This window comes from Mustela lutreola, chromosome 12, assembly GCF_030435805.1.
Source record: "Mustela lutreola isolate mMusLut2 chromosome 12, mMusLut2.pri, whole genome shotgun sequence".
Lineage (NCBI taxonomy): Eukaryota > Metazoa > Chordata > Mammalia > Carnivora > Mustelidae > Mustela > Mustela lutreola.
Window position 1 is genome coordinate 33877395 of NC_081301.1, and position 22380 is coordinate 33899774.

Here is a 22380-nt window from a genome sequence, read left to right on the forward strand (position 1 = left end):
TAAATTAAAGCCTTCTTAGTGGATATGAAAATTTTCCTCATTTTGGTTTTGGCTTGCCTTTTCCTTATGACTCATGACGTTGAACATCTTTTCACGTGTCTATTAATCATTTGTATTACCTTCCTTGGTGAAATGTCTATGCAGATATTTTGCCCATTTTTAAATTGGGTTATTTGTGTATATATGAAGTGAATTGCAAGAATTCTTTATATATTTTGGGCACAAATCCTTTATCAGGTATAATCTACAAATATTTTCTCCCATGCTGTAGTTTTTCTTTTCACTTTCGTAATGGTATCATCTGATACACAAAAGTTTTTAATTTTAATGAAGTCCATTTTATCTATTTTTTGGAATCACTTGTAATTGGTTTGCATGAAGATTAAGTCCCACGTTTTCTTCTATGAATTACATAATTTTGTCTCTTACCTACAGGTTTAAATCCATTTTTAGTTCCTTTTTTTTATATATATATATAAGGGTCTAAATTAATCTTTTTGCATGTGGATACCCAGTTGCTCAGGTATCATTTATTGAAAAGACTATCCTTTTTTTTTAAAGATTTTATTTATTTATTTGTCAAAGAGAGAGTGAGCACAAGCAGACAGAGTGGAAGGCAGAGTCAGAAGCAGACTTCCTGCGGAGCAAGGAGCCCCATGTGGGACTCGATCCCAGGATGCTGGGATCATGACCTGAGCCGAAGGCAGCTGCTTAACCAACTGAGCCACCCAGGTGTCCCAAGACTATCCTTTTCTGAACCACTGAATTACCTTGGCACCTCTGTTGAAAATCAACTGATCATACATGCAATAGTTTATTTCTGGACTCTAAAAATTCTGTTCCTTTGATTTATATGCCTATCCTATGCCAGTAAACACTGTCTTCATTACTATGGCTTTGCAGTAAGTTCTAAAATTTCAACTTTGTTCTTCAAAGATTGTTTTGGCTATTCTGGGGCCTTTGTATTTCCATATAAATTTTAGAATCGGCTTGCCAATTGGTCCAAAAAAGGCAGCTGGAATCTTGATAAGAGATTGCACCAAACCTATAGATGAATTTGTAGAAAGTTGCCATCTTTAAAAAAAATTTGTTTGTCCTCTGTAATCTTATTTTATTTATTTTTTAAGTAAGCTCTACACCCAATGTGGGGCTTGAACTCATAACCCCAAGATCAAGAGTCACATGCTCTCCTGAACCAGCCTGGTCACCCATCTTAATGATGCTAAAGTCTTCCAATCCATGAAGATGGAATGCCTCTCCATTCATTTACATCTTCTTACATTTCTTTCAGAAATGTTTTTATAGTTTTCAGTCTACAAATCTTATACTTCTTCTGTTAAATACATTCCTAAGTGTCATTTCTTTAGATGCTATTATGAATGGAATTTTCTTCATTTTTAGATTGTTCATTGCTTGTAAGTAGAAATACAATTGATTTGTATATATTAATCTTGTGTATCTTGTGACCTTGATGAACTTATTAGTTCTAGTATTTTTGTGGAATCCTTAAGATTTTCTATAAGATCATACTTGTACAAGAACATTACTTCTTTCTTTTCAATCTGGATGCCCGTTATTTTTTCTTGTCTGACTGTACTTCCAGTGCAATTGTACCTCCAATACAATATTGAATAAAAGTGTTGGGAGCAGACATCCTTGCCTTGTTCCCAATCTTAGGGTGAATGTATTCAGTCTTTCAGCATTGACATGATTTTAGCCAGGGGTGCCTGGGTGGCTCAGTTGGTTAAAAGCATCAGCCTTCAGCTCAGGTCATGATCTCAGGGTCTTGGGATCAAGCCCTGCATCTTTGGGCTCCCACCTCAGTGGGAAGTCTAATTGTTCCTCTCTCTCTACCCCTACCCCCCTCGCTAGTGTGCTCTAATTAAAAAAATATTTACAAAAATGATTTTAGCCATTAATTTCTCATAGGTGTCCCTTATCAGATGTCTAGGGAATAAAAGTTCCCTATTATTCCCAGTTTTATTACAAATGGGCATTGGATTTCTGTCAAGTGCTTTTCTGCCTTTCTTGAGATGATCCTGTTTATGCATTCTTACCTTTATTAATACAACGTATTACATTAATTGATTTTTTGATTTTAAACCAATCCTCTACACCTGAGGTAAATTCTATTGTGACATATAATCCCTTATACATGATGCTAGGTTTGATCTGCTAATATTTTGTTGAGGATTTTTGTATCTATTTTTCTTCCTCTTTTTGTTTTTGAGAAATATTGGTCTGTAGCTTTTTTTTTTTTTTTTAAAGATTTTATTTATTTATTTGACAGATAGAGATCACAAGTAGGCAGAGAGGCAGGCAGAGAGACAGGGGGGAAGCAGGCTCCCTGCTGAGCAGAGAGCCCAATGTGGGGCTCGATCCCAGGACCCTAAGATCATGACCTGAGCTGAAGGCAGAAGCTTTAACCCACTGAGCCACCCAGGCGCCCCTGCAGTTTTCTATTCTTATGACATTTGTCTGTTTTGGTATCAGAGTAATAATACCAGCCTCATAAAATGAGCTCTATTTTTTGGAAGAGTTTGTAAAAGATTGGTATTATTTATTCTATAAATGTTTGGTAAAATTTACCAGTGAAGACTTTTGGGACTGGGTTTTTCACTGTGGAAAGATTTTTAAATTACCAGTTCGATTTTTTTACTTGCTTTAGGTCTGTAGGTCTATAGATTTTCTATTCGTTCTGGAATCAGTTTAAGTAATTTGTGACTCTCCAGGTATCTGTTATCTAAGTTGTCTCATTTGTTGTCATAAAGTTGCTCATTGTATCCCTCTATAATCCTTTTAATCTCTGTAAGACTGATAATATCCCCTTTTGTTTTTAATTATGATTGAATGTTGAATTTTATTCCTCGATTAAAACAATCATATAGACTTTCTGTTTAATCTGTCAATGTGATGAGTTATATTAATAGAATTTCTACTGACAGGTGTGCCTGGGTGGCTCAGTCGGTTAAGTGTTTGCCTTCAGGTCAGGTCATGATCCCAGGGTCCTGGGATAGAGCCCCACATTGGGCTCCCCACTCAGAAAGGGGCCTGCTTTTCCCTTTCTCTCTGCCTGCTGCTCTTTCAGCTTGTGCACACTCTCTCTCTTTCTGTCAAATAAAATAGATTAAAAAAAAAAAGAATTTCTATTTTAAGATTTTAAGTGACCTCTACAACCAACATAGGGCTTGAACTTACAACGCTGAGACCAACTGCTGCATGCTCTTCCGAATGAGCCAGCCAGGCACTCCAGATATATCATCTTTTCATTCCTTGAAGAAACCCAACTTGGTCATGATATTTTAATTAATATCTTACAAGTTTCAGTTTCCTTCTATTTAGAATATTTTTATCTACATTCACATTACAGATTGACCTTCCAATTTTTCTCTTCTAATATAATCTTTATTGAGTTTATATATTAAGGTTATACTAGCTTCATACATGAGGTAAGGAGAATTCCCCTTTTTCCTGGAGTGTGACCTTAATAAAATTGGAATGTTCTGTTTCTTGTACTATCTTACAGAAGTCACCTGTAAAACTGACAGGCCTGCTGTGTTTTGTTTTGTTTTTTTAAAAGATTTTATTCATTTATTTGACAGGCAGAGATCACAAGTAGGCAGAGAGAGCAGGCAGAGCAGGGAGCCTGACATGGGGCTCGATCCCAGGACCCTGGGATCATGACCCGAGCCGAAGGCAGTGGCTTTAACCCACTGAGCCACCCAGGCACCCTAGGCCTGCTGTTTTACTAGTAAATAAATTTTAACTGATATTTTCCATTTCTTTAATGGCTATGTCAGAAGCAATGTTTAGAATATTTAAATAATCAGCATGCATGAAAACGATCCAGTCAAAATTGATGCAGTTGGCAGTGTTGGAACTGAGTCCTGGAATTATTCTACTAGAAGATCTTTAAACTCCCATTAGCAAAGGGTGCCCCTCAGGAGTCTATAAACCAGGGGTTTGACTCTTGGCTCGTATCTTACTATCTTATTCATAGTCATGTGGGCAAATTACCCAACATTTCTGAACTTGGTTTCTTTAGTTTTCAAATGGGATAATAATAGTAATCTAACTCATGAGGCTGTTCTCAGAATTAAATGAGATGCTGAACAACCAAAAAAAGGGGGGGGGGGTGAAGGTGTAGTTTATGGGGGACTTTAGCTACTAGATCATAGGAAGATCTTCAGGCAGGTATCCCTAAAAGAAGGGTCTGGATAACCAGAGGGTGCCAAGATATGACCCACCCAGGGGTGATTCAGGATAGTGGCTATTTATCATTTAACTACAGTTACAACATTTAACTTCTGTATTAACTACAGAAGTAATTTAATATCTTAGCAACTATTTCAGCTAAATCACTGCATATTAGTTAAGTATCAGTAAAGGCCACAGGTGTATTTTAGGTTTTCTATTTCTTTCTTGATCAGTTTTGCTAAAGTGTATTTTTTGAATAAACTATTTCATCAAAGTTTTCAAGTATACTGGCATAAAAGTGGTATCATACTATATATATTTTTGTTGTCTCTTTATTGTTAAGATTAGTCTTTTGTCTTATTTCTCCGGATGAATCTTACCAGAAAATTGCATATTCAATTGCCTTTCAAAGAGCAGGCTTTAAAAAAAACTTTATTTTCAATTTCACTAATTTCTGCTTTTATTGTTATTATTTCCATAATCTTTCATTGGGTTTACTCTTATCTTTTTCCAGTTTTTCTGAGTAAAATGCTTAGTTCACTAATTTTCAGTCATAGATTTCTCTATGACTTCTTTAATCCATGAATTATTTAGGAAGTGAGTTTAATCTCCAAACATGGGAACTTTTAGTTACCTGTGTTAATTAAACCATACTGAGGACAGGAAAAATTTGTGTGACAACAAATCTTTGATATTGGTTGAAACTTACTTTGTAATCTAGTACATGCTCTACTTTTGTACATATTCTAAGTCTGCTTCAGAGGATGTAATCACTATTTGTTGGGAGAATCCTAAGTATGCCTAATAAATCAGGTATATTAAAGTAAGATCTCCTATGGTCTTACTAACTTTTTAGTCTATTTTATCTACTAGTAAACGAGAGTATAGTGTTAATATTTTCTACTGAGATGGGGATTCTTACCTTTTTCTTATAATTCTGTCCAGTTTTGCTTTTTATGGTTTGAAGCTGTGTTAGTTTCATTTAATGTGTAGGTTCATTTAAGATTTCTTTTATGTTCTAGTGAAATAAACCTTTTAGTACCTTTTTTTTTTACCACTAATAATGCTTTATACCTAAATTCTAATTCTGCTATTAATGTAGATATAACAGTTTTTCTTTGATTTCAATTTGCCTGTTATTTCTTCCCCATGGTTTTACTTTGACTTTCTCGTTTGCTACTAATAATGCTTTACGCCTAAATTCTATATAATGCTTTATGCCTAAATTCTAATTCTGCTATTAATGTAGATATAACAGTTTTTCTTTGATTTCAATTTGCCTGTTATTTCTTCCCCATGGTTTTACTTTGACTTTCTCGTTTGCATGTTTTGTGTGTGTTCCTTACAAAGAACATAGTTTGGTTTTCTTTTTTAATTCGATCTAACCTTATCTATTTTTTTACTGGCTACTTCAGTCCATATATTATTTATTGCAATTATTGATATTTGGTTTTTCTGCCTACCATATTTTTCTGTTTCCCAATTTACCTCTTTTTAAAAAATGATTTTCCCCCTTCTCTGCCTATATTGGACTGATCATGTTTTCCTAGCTTTTGTCCACTAATTTAGAACTTACCATTCATATTCCTATTCTAATTTTATTTCTAAATTTTAAAAAACCCCTAAATTTTAACAGGTATGCTTGTCTTAATCTAAAGAAATATGTATATCCTCTGCTCAAGCAATATGCATAGTTAGAAATCTTTAAGATATCCCCTTCTTCTCTTTTTATATATGACCTCTGAAAAGAATATTTCAGAAATGGTCCTGATGTATTACTGTATTGTCACTTCCCCATAGCTAACAACAGATATATTTTAATTATTTTTCAAACTTCAACTCCTTTTCTTAACTATTTCTTAATTTTTTTAAACTATTTTTTTTAAATGCATGCATACCCAGCATGCAGCCTAATGCAGGGTTTAATTAACGACCCTGAGATCAAGACCTGAGCTGAGATCAAGAGATGCTTAACCAACTGAACCATTCAGGTGCCCCAAACTCCAACTCTTTAAATAATTAATTTCTCTAGAAGGAGACATTTCACTGAAGTGTTTTACAACAGAGTCATCACTTACATTTTAGATGGGACTAGTCTACTGTGCAAAATGTTCCATGCAGGATGTTTAGAAACTCTGATCCCTGTTGACTAAAGAAATCCTCTCTTCTCCTCCCATAGTGACAACTAAAACTGTACCATACATTCCCACTGGGAAACATTCCCAGTGGGAAACTATCCTAATGCATGAAAAAATATATAAAAATTACAAAATAAATGGGTTTAGAATTGAAGGACTGAAGGATGAAAAACACTTGTTCCACAGAGGAAATAACAAAAATACCTTTCCTTAAATTCTTTAAGTTTAGGAAACTCATCTTACAAACCAGTTTTCATCATTAACTATATTGCTTTGTTTCCTTTCCATTTAATTTTCTCCAAATTTTTTAGTTGCAGGATATGACTAAGAGGAAGTAACAAAAGATGTAATCATTTTTTATTTTTCCCAAAGTCAGGTTTTTCTCCTAAAGAGATATGAAAGCTAAGATAGAACACAGAATTTGTTTACCATTTTAACAAATATTTTGTGGGGGCATCTGGGTGGCTCAGTCAGTTAAGCACCCAACTCCTGATTTCTTAGGTCATGATCTCAGGGTTGTAAGACAGAGACGCACACCAGGTTCTATGCTCAACAGGGAGTCTGCTTGAGATTCTCTCTCTCCCTCTCCCTCTGCCACTCCCCCACCCCACATGCTTGCTGTCTCTCCCTCTCTCTGTCACATAAAGAAATCTTAAAAATTTTTTTTGTTGTTTACAATCCTAACATGGTCTCCTATTCACAAACCTGTTGGTGTCCCAAATAATGACATTTCCATCAAATCCTGATGTTACTAAGAGTCTTGTATTAGTATCATATTCGATGTTCTTCACCCAGCTAGTGTGACCATGTAAAGTGCATACTTTGGTGTTCAGTTTTCTCAGATCCCATAGTGCTATTGTAGTGTCATCAGAGCAGGTAGCAAACAGCCGGTTATCAAGAAATCTACAAAGCAGAAAAGAAAAATTGGTTTATTTCATCTCTTGTTAAAGAAAACTTAAGAAACAATCTCTGTTTTACCTAATTAAGAAAACAAAAAAGAACTACAAACTGCCTGTATAAACCCAGTGATATGGATATCAATAAGAAGTAAGCATAATTCACATAATCACAGGAAAGGACAGTATGATTCAATGAGGACCACAATGTAATTTTATCCATTCGCTTTGTGTTACTGATTTTTATTTGGAACTGGATATGTGGTGGATGTTTGAAGAACAGTGCTAGAGAGAAAGAAAAACTTTAGAATCTGTATAGGAAACATAAATGGTAAGAAACAATTTAATAGGAGACAGGAGATTCTGAAGACCTAATTGCAGAGGGAGATATGTTAAGCATAAAGGGCTCGTAATTATGAGAACTAGTTACTCTGCTACAAGTAATGTCTTTCAATTTAGAACACATTTACATATAAAATTGCTAATAAAATGCCATATTTTTAATCTATTAATTCAAAGACATTCCCTCAAAAAGTCATACTTAGCAATATTTTATTAGGACTAGTTAAGATTATAAAATACACAAATAAAATACTCTCTAATTCAGACTTTTAATTATTTTACACTAATTTTCAATCCTTAGTGAGAATATATTTTATACAAATAATTAAAAGATAACAGACCTACCAATCACTCTTGAATTTCTTTTATTTCTTTTCCCACACTTGAATTTCTGCCTAATTCAACCTTAGGATGCTTTCTCTAACACATGCTATTATATATTACTTCCTAATCTCTGGCAGAGAGAAGAAATTCTGGAACTTCTTCCAAGGTAAAATTATACTGAATTATTTTTTATCAGAAATCAACCTCAATATCCATAAATACCGTAACAACCTTCTTTAAACTTAACAGTTTTAAAATTCCAGGCTGTTGTACAAGCGGTTTCTACTACTTGAAACCACTTTCCCCCTACCCCTTGACCTGACACACTTCTTTTCTTTTTATTATTATTCAGCTACCATCTGCTCCACGAAGACTTCCTTCCCTATCCAGCCTGGGGTAGATTTACCCAAGGTACTCTATACTTCTGTCATAACACTTAATGTACACTGTAAGGAATATCTTCATAAGGCTATAAACTCCTTAAGACAGGGGAAATAGTATGCATAGTTCATTGTTAGATTTGTAGTTCACAACATACACAGTGCCAGGCATATAATAAGTACTCACAAATATTTATTACGTGTGAATGAGATAGGAGTTCACTGTCTAGTGGAGAAGAAATTATAAATACATAATTGTACACAATAATTGCATGGAATAAGCAAAGAAAAGGGTGGTCAGGAAATACTTTATGGTGGTCGTTTGAATGGATTTTAAAAGATGAGGCAGGCATTCCCTAAGTGACCAAGGGATAAGCAAAGGTACAAAGGCAAGTAAGGGGATGGTATACTCTGAGAGGCAACAGTAGTTAGGAGTACTGTATACTGAAAAGCAGAAATAAGAGGAGAACATATCATGGATTTATTCTACTTTAAGTCCCAGTATCTTTTTTTAATTCTTTTAACATCTTTGCATTTTTAAATAAAGAGTTTATTTGAGAAAGAGAGAGCACAAGTTGGGGGAGAGTCAGAGAGAGAGAGTGAAGCAGACTCCCCACTTGGCAAAGAGCCCGACGTGGGGACTTGATGCAAGAACCCTGGGATCATGACCTGAGCCGAAGGCAGCCACTTAACCAACTGAGCAACCCAGGCAACCCTGAAAATATTTTTCAAATGGAAGGAAGTCTACCATAAAAATAACCACTGTTGGGCGCCTGGGTAGCTCAGTCATTAAGCGTCTGCCTTCAGCTCAGGTCATGATCCCAGGGTCCTGGGATCAAGCCCCACATCAGCCTCCCCGCTCAGCAGGAAGCCTGCTTCTCCCTCTCCCACTCCCCCTGCTTGTGTTCCATTTCTCGCTGTGTCTCTCTCTGTCAAATAAGTAAATCTTAAAAAAAAAAAAAAACCTGTTATTGATAGTTAGCCTAATTCTTTTATTTCAATAATGTCATGTCATAAATATTTTGCTATGTTATTAAAGATTTTCAACAAAATCATTCTTAATAGCTAGCCACTGTATGAATGAACTATATCTTTTTTCTGTTTTAAACTAATAAGCAACTGCTGGCAGTTTATATTGCTTCCAATTTTTTATGGCATATACTAAAACCACAAAATGGTTTTATTTAGTGTAAAAATTTATGTAGTGTAAAAAAGTTTACACTAAAAAACACTATGATGAACAACCTAACAGCTAACTATTTATCACATCCCTTTTTACTTTTCTAAGTACATTCCCAAAAAAATGTATTGCTAAGTAAACAGGGATTTTTAAAAATGTAAGGCTTTTGATATATACAGCCAAACTACCCTCAAAAGAATATACCGATATGTAGTACCACCAACAATTAGGAGTGTCCACTTCTCCAAGCCCTGTCACACAGATATTTTTTAATTCTACTAAGTACCCAGAAGAAAAAAAATCATAAGTTGAAACTTCTATTTTTAATCAAGTTGAACATTTTTCATATTAATTAGATTATTTTCTCTTGTGAATTGCTATTCATGTTCCTTATTGATTTTCCTACTGTTATATTTTTATTACAGTTATTCTCTTTATATTAAAGGTAATATACTTCAGTTTTTCAAAGACAGTATGTTGAATATATTTTCCATACACACTTTTATTTATATTATGTGGTTTACATATTTTTTTACTATATCAAAATCTTTACAAATCAAAATTGTCAAGTCCATTTTGCCCCCTATGGTTTTATCTTTACTGATTAGGTTTTTATTTATTTTTATTTATTATTTATTTAATTTATTTATTTGACAGAGAGATCACCAGCAGACAGAGAGGCAGGCAGAGAGAGAGAGAGAGAGAGGAGGAAACGGGCTCCCTGCTGAGCAGAGAACCCCATGAGAGGCTTGATCCCAGGACCCTGAGATCACAACCCGAGCTGAAGGCAGAGGCTTAACCCACTGAGCCACCCGGGCTCCCACTGATTAGGTTTTTAAAGTAAAAATATTTTAATGACTTCCTGACAGGAATTAAATGACTGAAAAAAACAATACACAATGACAAAGGCTATTGGAAAGTCAAACTTTTTTTTTAAAAAATATTTTATTTATTTATTTGACAGAGAGAGAGATCACAAGTAGATGGAGAGGCAGGCAGAGAGAGAGAGAGGGAAGCAGGCTCCCTGCTGAGCAGAGAGCCCGATGCGGGCCTCGATCCCAGGACCCTGAGATCATGACCTGAGCCGAAGGCAGCGGCTTAACCCACTGAGCCACCCAGGCGCCCGGAAAGTCAAACTTTTAAAATAAACTGATCATCATCGTAGAGCATCTTCTTACACTTAAAAAATTTAGGGAAAAGTAAGATATTTTATTTAGTTTACAGAAAATACTTAATGCACATATGGATTCAAAACCTCAGTGGCATTATACCACCTTAACCCACAGTGGTCAACCCTGAGGTTTTAGGCAAGAAAATGGTAGGATTAGATTAAGAGTTTCAAAAAGATCTCTGAGGTAGCTAGTTTCTAAAACTTTTGGATTTTCATAAAAAATAAAATGAAATGGGGTATCAGTTTTAAAATTTTTGTCAGTAAGGCCATTGAAAAATTACCACTGTTGCATGAAAACAGAAAAATTACCATTTTAATGTCAATAATGTACAAAGAATATAATCTTGGAATAAAAGCTAGTAATTTGAATTGAATAAATTACCTTAATGAAAAATTTAACGCTTTGACTTTAGTTTTCTTATTTTGCCTCAAAGTTTACCTGTTAAAAATCTTGGTATTGAAGAATCATTGGTGAAGAGAATGGAAAATTATAGAAAACTAAGAATGCTGATTAGGAGATCAGTTAAAGCACCCACAACTGTTATCCTAAAGCAAGCAGATGCAGAGAATGTAAAGTATTAGACAAATCCTTTGAGATCTGGCTCAATCTTCTCAAATTAAAACTCAGTCTAGCCTAATAAGTTAATAACTGTAAAATGTTTTTAACTCCATAGTCTAATAAACAGGAGACACTCCATTCATACTGAAATCTATGAGTTTATGAATTATAAAACTGTTCCATATGTTTCCATCAAATCCCAACATATGACTCTTAACAGTTCTGGAAAGTGGACACCTGGATAAATTGAAGTCTTCATTACCAGAGGATAATTGGTGAAAGATAACAGCAACTGAAATAGAATTTCCTTAAAATGGGTACCAACATTTCATTGTATATGGAAAGTGTTGTCTTTATCTAAAAACCGGAAGTCATAAAAATTTTTAACATTTATTTTACATTTATATAACTATATGCAAATTCTTAGAATAAGACTAAATTAAGTGTTTAGGTTTTCCTATATCATCTCTCCATTGAAATTATGACAGCAAAATACAGCACCCTTACTTCATATTTGAGCTTTGTACTATAATTAGAGAGTCATTTCTATATAAACTTCAAGGGCTTTATTCATTTTCCCAAGGGCCTTTCCTTAGTCCCATGAAATATTCACATAATTCTCTGAACTATCTATCATGTCCCCGTTTCTGTCATTTCCTTTTCTTTAACTGATAACTAGTCTAATTCTATCAGATCCTTATTTGGCAATGATTTTATATGTAATCGACCAGTTTTCTATTATTACTCTCAGGGTTTTGTGAAATTCTACATCCTTTGCAAGGTAAGAAATTTCATGTTCCTAGTGATGCAAGCACTGCATTTACATCACAGTGTTCGAAGTATATCAGTCAGGAAAAGACCAACAAAGACAGTGGGAGGGAAAAGTAGATCCTGGAATATTTAAATAGCCACTGATTTTTTAACTGCCATATCACTAAGTAAATATTCTTATGATAATCTCAAATGTCCTTATAATTTCTAACCTGGGGGGACCCTGATTATTAAATGGACTCTTAAATCCACATACAGGACCCTCATGAATGAGAAGTAAACCTGTATAATGGGTTTAAGAATTTAAATTATGTCATATTTTCCCCTTACTTTTCCAAAGTATGAAACAATAGAAAATACTCTTCCCAACTATCAATATTTTTATTTTACAAGATAAGCAAACCTTAAAAAACTAAGAAATGAACTAGAAGACATTACTAAGTATGTGTAAAATCATTATCTAGGAAATGCATGCCCACATCTCTGAAAAAGAGAGTGAGGTGGTCTAATTGAACTGAGCATGAATTCTAGCTCTACCACTTGGTACATATTAAAGATACTGGGCAAATCTCTTTATCTGAGCTGCAATTTCTTTATTCCTTAAAGTGGGTACAATATCTGCTTCACATCAGGATACTGTGAGAATTAATACTGTATGAAAAGTGCTTCACAAAAGGTTTGGCACAAAAAGTTTTTTGACTGGCAGGCAGTCAAAAAAATGGTAGCTAATATTATTAATAAGTAATGCACACTTAAGCTCATGCCAGAGGACCCCTCAGCTCCTCATTCAAAACTCTTAAGTGATATGTACTTCTAAAAAGCTTCAAAACCTGGTTTTCTAACCAACAGATAAGCAAATTCAAATCTGTAGGTGTGGGGTACTAAAGCAGACACATTGATAACAGTAAATGAGAGCTGACATTGATAAAGAAAAAATTCTAACAGCAGATTAGTCAGAGATCATTCTGAATAGGGGAAAACAGCACATCTTTTCTTTTTAAGGTAAGAACATTTTAGATCATAAAATATTAAAAACACAAAGAAAACTATGAAGAATATAACAAAAACCTGTGATACCCACCACCCAACTTTATAAAATTTTAACACTTTGTTATCTTTCAGATTCTTTTGAACATTACAAACACAACTGAAGCACCCTGAATATCCCTCCCCAATCCCATTCCCCTCCCTCCCTCTCCAGAGGGAACCACTATCCAAAATTTGTTTGTCACTCCCCATGCAAGTTTTTAATACCGTGAGATCTTAAGTATGTATCCATAACAATGTATAGTTTTGTTTTGCATTCAATTTATTCCATAAATATTTAATTAGCACCCACTATGTGCTAGGCACAGTTCTAGGTGCTAGGAATAGAACAGAGAACAAATAGACAAATACATGCCCTTATCAAACTTATGTTTGCATATTTTCAGACTTTATATAAATGGTATCACACTGTATAGCTCATTCTACAATTTGCTTTTCTGGCTCAATCTTGAATTGCTGAGACGTATCTCAGATGCTTCTAGTTCATTTATTTTAACTGATGTATAGTATTCCATTGTATGAGTATTCTGGAATTTATCTTCCTCTTGATGGAAGATTTATTTACAGCTTGAATTAATAATGATTCTATTACAAACCTTCTTTATACATCTCCTTATTTACATGTACTTTAATTTCTTTAAAATTGTTTGATCTTCAATTTTACCAGATATTGCTGAGATGTTCTTCAAAATAATTTCATCAATTATACTCCATCAATGTCCAAGAGTTTCTACTTCTCAACATCTTTGCCAATACTTAGTATTTCTTGTTTATTTTTATTTGCATTTTCATAACTAGAAAGCTTGAAAAATTTTCCATATTTATTGTTCATTTTAGCTTCTCTTATATAATTCTCTACCTATTTTGCTCCAGGGTAATTGTTTTATATATTCTGAATACTAATCTTTCTTTGGCTACGTGCATTGAAAACATCTTCTTCCACCTGCCAATAGCTTATCTTCTCACACTGTTATATCTGTGGGTAGAATGAAGTTTTCAATTTTAATGCAGTTCAACTTAGCAATCCTTTAATGATCTGTGCTTTTTGTATCTTAAAAAATCCATTCTCATACTTAGAACATAAATATATTCTATATTTCTCCAAGAGCTTTAATGGTTTGCTTTCCTAATTAGGTCTCTAACTTGCAGTTATTTCATATATATAATCAATTCTCTCTTTTCCATTTTCCCCACCACTGCTCTGTAATGTCCCTGCAGAGATAGATCACATTTCCATATATGCATGGGTCTGTTTCAGGAAGTTCTACTCCATTTCATTAGGCACTTAATCTATTCCTGTCCTAAGATTGTGTTTGATATCTGAAGACTACCATCTTAGCCTCCTTCAAAATTGTCTGATATTCCTGGCACTTTGCTATTACATATGAATTTTTAAGTTAAAAAAAAAAACACGGTTGGTATTTTGATTAAAACTGAATTAAATTTATAGACTAATTTGGAAAGAATTGACTTATGATACCAAGTTTTCTCCCCCAGAGAAGATTTGCATTTGTTTTTGCGGGTACCTGGCAGTACTATCAACCTGGATCCAATTTAAAACTGTTGGCTACATGGTTTTGAATGTGTGAACTTGGGCACCACACATGCATGAAGACTGACTTGCAGTTAGACACTCACTGAGGAGATTTTCTGATGCCCCTCTACCAATGTCAGTCTACATGAACAAGGTGGTATATTTCCAGATCACCTTTATGCTGTAAGGATAGCTCTTTGGAGTCCCAGCCTTATGCAGAGTTTTCTTCTTCTTCTTTTTTTTAATTTCTTTTCAGTTTAACAGTATTCATTATTTTTGTACCACACCCAGTGCTCTATGAAATCCCTGCCCTCTCTAATACCCACCACCTGGTTCCCCCAACCTCAGACCCCCCCCCCCCACTTCAAAACCCTCAGATTGTTTTTCAGAGTCCATAGTCTCTCATGGTTTACCTCCCCTTCCAATTTCCCTCAACTCCCTTCTCCTCTCCATCTCCCCTTGTCCTCCATGCTATTTGTTATGCTCCACAAATAACTGAAACCATATGATAATTGACTCTCTCTGCTTGACTTAATTTCACTCAGTATAATCTCTTCCAGTCCCATCCATATTGTTACAAAAGTTGGGTATTCATCCTTTCTGATGGAGGCATAATACTCCATAGTGTATATGGACCACATCTTCCTTATCCATTCGTCCGTTGAAGGGCATCTTGGTTCTTTCCACAGTTTGGTGACCGTGGCCGTTGCTGCTATAAACATTGGGGTACAGATGGCCCTTCTTTTCACTACATCTGTATCTTTGGGGTAAATATCCAGTAGTGCAATTGCAGGGTCATAGAGAAGCTCTATTTTTAATTTCTTGAGGAATCTCCACACTGTTTTCCAAAGTGGCTGCACCAACTTGCATTCCCACCAACAGTATAAGAGGGTTCCCCTTTCTCCACATCCTCTCCAACACATGTTGTTTCCTGTCTTGCTAATTTTGGCCATTCTAACTGGTGTCAGGTGGTATCTCAATGTGGTTTTAATTTGAATCTCCCTGATGGTTAGTGATGATGAACATTTTTTCATTTGTCTGATAGCCATTTGTAGGTCTTCATTGGAGAAGAGTCTGTTCCTATCTTCTGCCCATTTTTTAATATGATTGTCTGTTTTGTGTGTGTTGAGTTTGAGGAGTTCTTTATAGATCCTGGATATCAACCTTTTGTCTGTACTGTCATTTGCAAATATCTTCTCCCATTCCGTGGGTTGCCTCTTTGTTTTGTTGACTGTTTCCGTTGCTGTGCAGAAGCTTTTGATCTTGATGAAGTCCCAAAAGTTCATCTTCGCTTTTGTTTCCTTTGCTTTTGGAGACATACCTTGAGTTTTCTACTAGACTCCTCATTTTCAACTTGCCATAAAATTAAGTCTCCTGTCCACTATAACTCCTTATACATACTGACACATAAGCTCAAGGTCACCTGCACTTGGCTGATGCCTCCAGGGTAAAAGCTAGCTGAATACCTATTTACTACTTTGCATTCTAGCATCTACTTCATTTGTGGCCCTAGGATTTCTTTCTTTCTTATCAGTTCAATTATATATTTTAAAAAATATTTTAAAAATCTTATCCTGCATTTCTATTTTCAGGTGAAAGATTGTCCAATATAGTTTAAAATCTTCTGTAGCTTAATTTGTATCTACTTGATTTACTAGTTTGGGACGGAAGTGTATTAAAATCTCTCACTATAATTATAGACTTGTAATTCCGTATCTGTTTTGTGCTTGTTTTTGTTGCTGTTGTTGTTCTCTTAAATATACAAATTTCAAAATATATACAAAAGTTCTTCATTATTATATATTCTTAGTTGATTTTTTCCTTTCATTAATATATACTGTTGCACTTTATCCTTATTAAAGCCTTTAGTCTTCCATCTGTCCAATGATGATAATCTATATTAGTTTTCTTTTCCCATTTTTGGGCAGTTTCAGTTTTGGTATCTCTAGAATGAATATATAGATGATTTTGGTTTTTATTCCAATTGCTGTCTCTGTGTCTTTTAATGAAGAGTATCAATTCATTTATACTTACTGTGAACTACTTATATACTGGGTCGATTTCTACTTCTTGTTTTCTACTTAGCATTCCTTTCCTTTGTTTTATTTATTTATAGCTGTCCCATCTTCCACTGAACTGATCATGTTTTCAGTATTCCCTCTCCCCTCTTGTACTGCTTTGGAAGCTAGCTATACACTGAATGTCTACTATTTTAGGGACCTTTAATTTAGTACTTTTTCATTGTAAATATTTAATTATATATTGTTCTGAAAGAGTCTGAAACTATTTCATATTTCTATCTTCTTCCTGAATATGACATGAATCTTACCATATTACACACAACCTATTTGTTGTTACTATCTAAAGCTACACAGTCCAGTTTGGTAGCCATTAGCTACATGTGGCTTTCCAATCCTTGGTATGTGGCCAGTCTGAACTGGGTTGTTCTCTAAGTGTAAAACACTGGATTTTGAAAATTTAACATTAGAAAATGAAACTAAAATATCTCAATAATTTTTTTTAATGATGACATGTTAAAAATGATAATATTTCAGTCCTATTGGGATAAATAAAACATTACTAAAAATTAATTTCATGTTTTTTCCTTTTTAATGTTACTACCTGAAAATAAATCAAGACTTTAGTTTTAACTTTGTTTTAAATGTATTCCCCCAAAACCTAAATTATTATCTTTCTGCTAGTAATAATCAATAACATTTATCATTTCACCTAATTAAATTCTTAATTATGAAATAATAGTTTACCTGGATATGATATGGCATTGGACATTATTTTCCCTTAGTATTTAAGATACTACTTCAGAATCTCCTAACATCAATTGTTGCTGATGAGAAATCTTCTGTTATAATGCTGAATTATACCTCTGTAGGTAATCTGGCTTCTAACTCTGGTGGCTTTTAAGATTTTCCCTTTACCTTTGATATTCTAGTTTTACTACAACCTGTCAAAATGTAGATTTATCTTTATTTAACCTACTTGGCATTCTAGAGTTTACTTTGGTTCAAGGATTCAGGACCTTCTTTAATGCTAAAAATTCTCTACCTTTGTGTCTTCAAAAAGTAGTTCTCCACCAACCTTTGCATCTTCTTTTTCTGTAATTCTTATTATATACACACTGGAGTCTTCAATCAATCCTCTATGTATTTTAAGTACTCTTAGTATTTTTGAACCCATTAATTCTCTCATCAATGGTGTAAAGGATAAAACTGATCCCATCTTAAAGTTTTTTTATATACTAGCATATTTTTAATTTCTAAGAGTTGTAGTTGGTTCTTTTCCACAGTAATCTGCTCTTGTTTCAACTCTTTTGTTTCATAATTTTAAGTTCTCTTTAAATGGAAAGTATCAGTTAACTTATTTCTTTCAACATCCTAAAAATGCTTTAAAGTTTCTTCCAATCAATGGAATACTATGCAGCCGTTAAAAAGAATAAGATCATCCCATGGGTACTAATATGGAATGATCTCTAAATGTTATTAAATGGAAAAGCCAAAGTATATAATTGTGTGTAGAGAATGCTACCATTTATATAAAAGTGTATGTATGTGTGTGTGTATATGCTTGTACATGCATAGACTATCTCAAAAAGGATAGCAAGAAACTGGTAATAGTGGTTGCCTCTGGGGAGGGGAACTGGGTGGCTAGGGGACAGAGGTGGGAGATAGACTTACTTTTCACTGTTTACCCTTTTGTACCTTTGAATTTTGTATCACGTGCATGTATTACCTAGTCAAAAAAAAATAAATAATTTATTTTTAAAAATAGTCTTTGTTGGACTACTCCATAAAATTAATTTCATCCAGAAAATATGCTTGTTTTAGTTGCTGAATTTGTTATGATATGAATATTAGATGTCTTCATGAGTTTTAGAATTTTGGTTATAAGCTTATTTTAAGAAAGGTTTTTAATCCTTTTTTTCCTCTTTCCTATTTAATGGTTTTATCATTGCCCCAACTTGGATTTCTGAACCCCTAATCCATAGTTAGGCCTTAAAATGACATTAAGGCCTTCAGTTTCATGATGATACTGGAGGTATCAGACATAAACATTCAATCACTGACTCAGTAATGGCTTCATTCAATTCCTGGCCATGGGGTTGTGTCTTAATCAGCCAAAAACCACGGCCTCAGGTAGTGAATAACTTTTTCCTTTTTTCAGCCTTTCACAAATGGGACAGGCATTCTAGCTAGTGCACTGTGTAGTAATTCTAACTCTGGTTCCTGCCTCTTATGAAGCACTTTAGTACTTTTGATTCTCGACAGGAATTAAAATTACTACACATCTGTACCAGACTCAAAACCCAGTGGGCTTTGGTTTCAGCCCTATAACAGCTTGTGTCTGTGTTCCATTTCTAGCCCACAAAAACATATATATTGTTTCAAAGCCTGGCTATATCTTTTGTGCTATTTATTCTATTGTCCTGTGTGTTTAGAGCATAGAGGTTACATCAAAATTCAGTATATTGCTGTAACTAGAAGTAATTTCCCAGTATCTTTTTTTTTTTTAACATTAGAAGTAATTAGTATAAAAGGAATATAATCTTACTACAAAATGTTTAGAAAACAAAATTACTCATTATCCATTCATTCTAATCCACCCCATGTTAGCACTGAAAAATATTTCCTTATTTTCTGCATGTCATATGTAACAATTTTTATCATGATTTTAACATATATTGTTCCAAGCATTTGTCCATGTTGATATGTAGTCCCTGTGACCATCATTTTAATGACTGCATATTAATCCACCAAGCTGTTCAACTGTTATTTACTTCCCACATTATTGAGAATTTAAGGTACTTCCAACATGCTTTTAGAAAGTTCTCTGTGCAAATGTATTCTTTCCCCTCAACAGTTTGGATTTGAGGGATGAAGGTGAAAGAGGCTTAGCAATGGGACTGCCATAATTCTACACAGATCATTAGCCCAAAGACATTGCAAGACTATCATAATACATGGCTGAGGTTCATAATGATGACCCTGATATATGAAGAGAAAAGGTAAAATCATATGTAAGTAAAAAAAGGCATTTCGGAAAGATTCTAATCAAAATGGTTAATATAGCAAGTTCTGTAATTAAAGGGATAAAATTCATAAGGGATAAAATTCACAAATCATAAATTCATATCTAGCACTGCTGGGCAAGAAATTACAAATTTTCATTAACTTCCAAATTAGAGTATTTTGTGTCATACTAATAAGCTTTATTATTTAACTAAAATACTAACCTGATATTATTTACACAGTCTTCATGAGCTTCAGAAAGTGTTTTTATGTGCTTTGAAGATATAGGGTCAAAAAGCAGAACTTCGGTCTGTTCACAAGCAACAGTCAGCACCGACCTGAAAGCAAAGGACACATTTAGTTTTCTAGCATTCTCTTATTATTGATATGCACACTTATAATTACACAAACTATAATGCATAACTTCTTTTTGCCCATGTTAAAAGCAAGTATTTGTAAGACTGAAACTATCCTTTTTTTTTTTTTTTTTAAGATTTCATTCATTTATTTGACAGAGAGAAAGCACAAGTAGGCAGAGGCAGCACACAGATTGAGAGGGAAAGGCAGGCTCTCCACCGAGCAGGGAGCCTGATGCGGGACTTGATCCCAGGACCCTGGGATCATGACCTGAGCCCAAGGCAATCACTTAACCGACTAAGCCACCCAGGTGCCCCGAAGCTATCTGTTCTTGACAACAGTAGGAAATGGACTCTCAAAATTATGGTGGAGCAAAAACTGATACAGCTCAGGTTTGGAGAGTACCCGTATCTATCATGTGTGTACCTTTTGATATGTGTATCTTTTGACTCAGCAATTTTTTTCTGGGAATTTAATCTAAAGAAATAATCATTTATAAATACAAAGAAGCATATATAAAGATATACCTCACCATAATGAGAAACTGAAAGTGACCTAAATGTATGTGAAAGAAGGAATGATTGATCATTTAAGCCATGGTATGTAATATTCTGCAATATCATGCAATGTTTAAAAAGATAGGGATAGTTTCATGTGGATATGAAAGAACTCCAAGACGTTTTTAAATTTTTTTATTTTTTGGAGAGAGAGAGAGAGAGAGAAATAGAGTGCATGTGTGAGAGAAAGCTGGGAGGTGGGGGTGGAGAGGAGCAGAGGAAGAGGGAGACAGAGAGTCCCAAGCGGGCTCCATGCTCAACGTGAAGCCCAATACAGGGCTTGATCTCATAAGAAAGCAAAAGCAAGAGTCAGATGCCTAACCAACTGAGCCACCCTGGCACCCCCAAAACACATTTTTTTTCTTTTTTTTTAAGATTTTATTTATTTATTTGACAGAGAGAGATCACAAGTAGGCAGAGAGGCAGGCAGAGAGAGAGAGAGAGAGGGAAGCAGGCTCCCTGCCGAGCAGAGAGCCTGATGCGGGACTCGATCCCAGAACCCGAGATCATGACCTGAGCCGAAGGCAGCGGCTTAACCCACTGAGCCACCCAGGCGCCCCCCAAAACACATTTTTAAATGAGGAAAGCTGGTTGCACAGATGAGGCAACTTAGGAGAAAAAGTCATATATGACAAATTATATATATATTTTTTTGACAAATTATATATTTCTTTATCAGTATCTATTATAATGTACTGAAAAGGGTTTGGCATATATCCTACCAAACCAGTTAGATACAATCAAACTTATATATTTTGTCCTTCATGCTTTTTAGTATTATCTCTTGGTTCAGCACTTTCCCATTACAAAGTTATATTATTATAAACGTTTTATAAGCCACATTTTGATTTCTGAAAATCAACTGTTTTTAATTTATTTTTAAGTCTTAGTTTTTTGTAGACACTGGTCTTTCGGATTCAGATCTAGCAAATGAAATCCTAAGTCTTAAAACTGTAGGCCTTCCCAATTTACAGTTCCAATAACAAATGGAATTTGTATATTTAAGATGAAAATAGTGAGACAGGATTTAAAAAACAATTTTTTTTTAACTTATCTCTATACCCAGTGTGTGGCTCGAATTCACAACCCCAAGATCAAGTTACATGCTCTACCAACTGAGCCAGTCGGGTGCCCCCAAATAGATTTTTTTTTCTTTTTTTAAAAGGTGTTATTTATTTATTTGACAGAGAGAGATAGTGAGACAGGAAACACAGCAGAGGGAGTGGGAAAGGGAAAAGCAAGTTCCCCACAGAGCAGGGAGTCCGATGCAGGGCTCGATCCCAGTACCCCAGAATCATGACCTGAGCCAAAGGCAGACACTAACAACTGAGCCACCCAGCGCCCCCACCCCCCGCAAGACAGAATTCTAAAAAGCCAAAAGTTTCTATTCAGAATAAACTTTTTAGATAAAGTGTGAGGGGGAAAATCTAAATTAAAGTATTTTCCATATTTAGTAGTCATGAAATTATCCTTTAAAAGGTGTCTGCTCTGCATAAACCCTTTTTAGAAATATCTGGACTTCAAAACTTGAGAATCTGAAGGACTTTTGTGCTAGTTGACCAGCATGAATAAAAATTAGTATCCATTAATTTTAGAAGATAATAAACAGCCATCTCTTGTTGTTCCTCACAAGGGTTATGGAATGAACTTTACTCCTTTTTGTGCATAAAAGTGAATCAGGGGTGCCACTGGCTCAGTCGGTTAAGTGTCCAACTCTTGTTTTCGGCTCAGGTCATAATCTCAGGGTTGTGAAATTTAAGTCCCACAGCAGGAGGAGCAGGGTCCTCTGTGCTGGGCATGGAGCCTGCTTAAGATTCTCTTTCTCTCTCCCTCCTCCTCACCATCCTCTACTCTCTCCCTTTCTAAAACAATCAAACAAACAAACAAACAAAGTAAATGAATT

At 34.7% G+C, this 22380-nt stretch overlaps 1 protein-coding gene across 2 annotated transcripts in view; it reads right to left on the reverse strand.

The window, feature by feature from the left end:
* Positions 1-22380, reverse strand: part of DCAF10 (DDB1 and CUL4 associated factor 10) — a 47859-nt gene that overhangs the window by 14940 nt on the left and 10539 nt on the right. For both annotated transcript variants that reach the window (XR_009346281.1, XM_059141319.1), the window contains exons 2-3: positions 19788-19901; positions 7041-7238 (exon numbers count right to left, since the gene is read on the reverse strand). Coding sequence is in view for 1 of the 2 variants with exons in the window: in XM_059141319.1 (XP_058997302.1) it covers positions 7041-7238; positions 19788-19901 (312 nt within the window). In the remaining variant the exon portion in view is untranslated. The remainder of the gene's footprint in view (positions 1-7040; positions 7239-19787; positions 19902-22380) is intronic.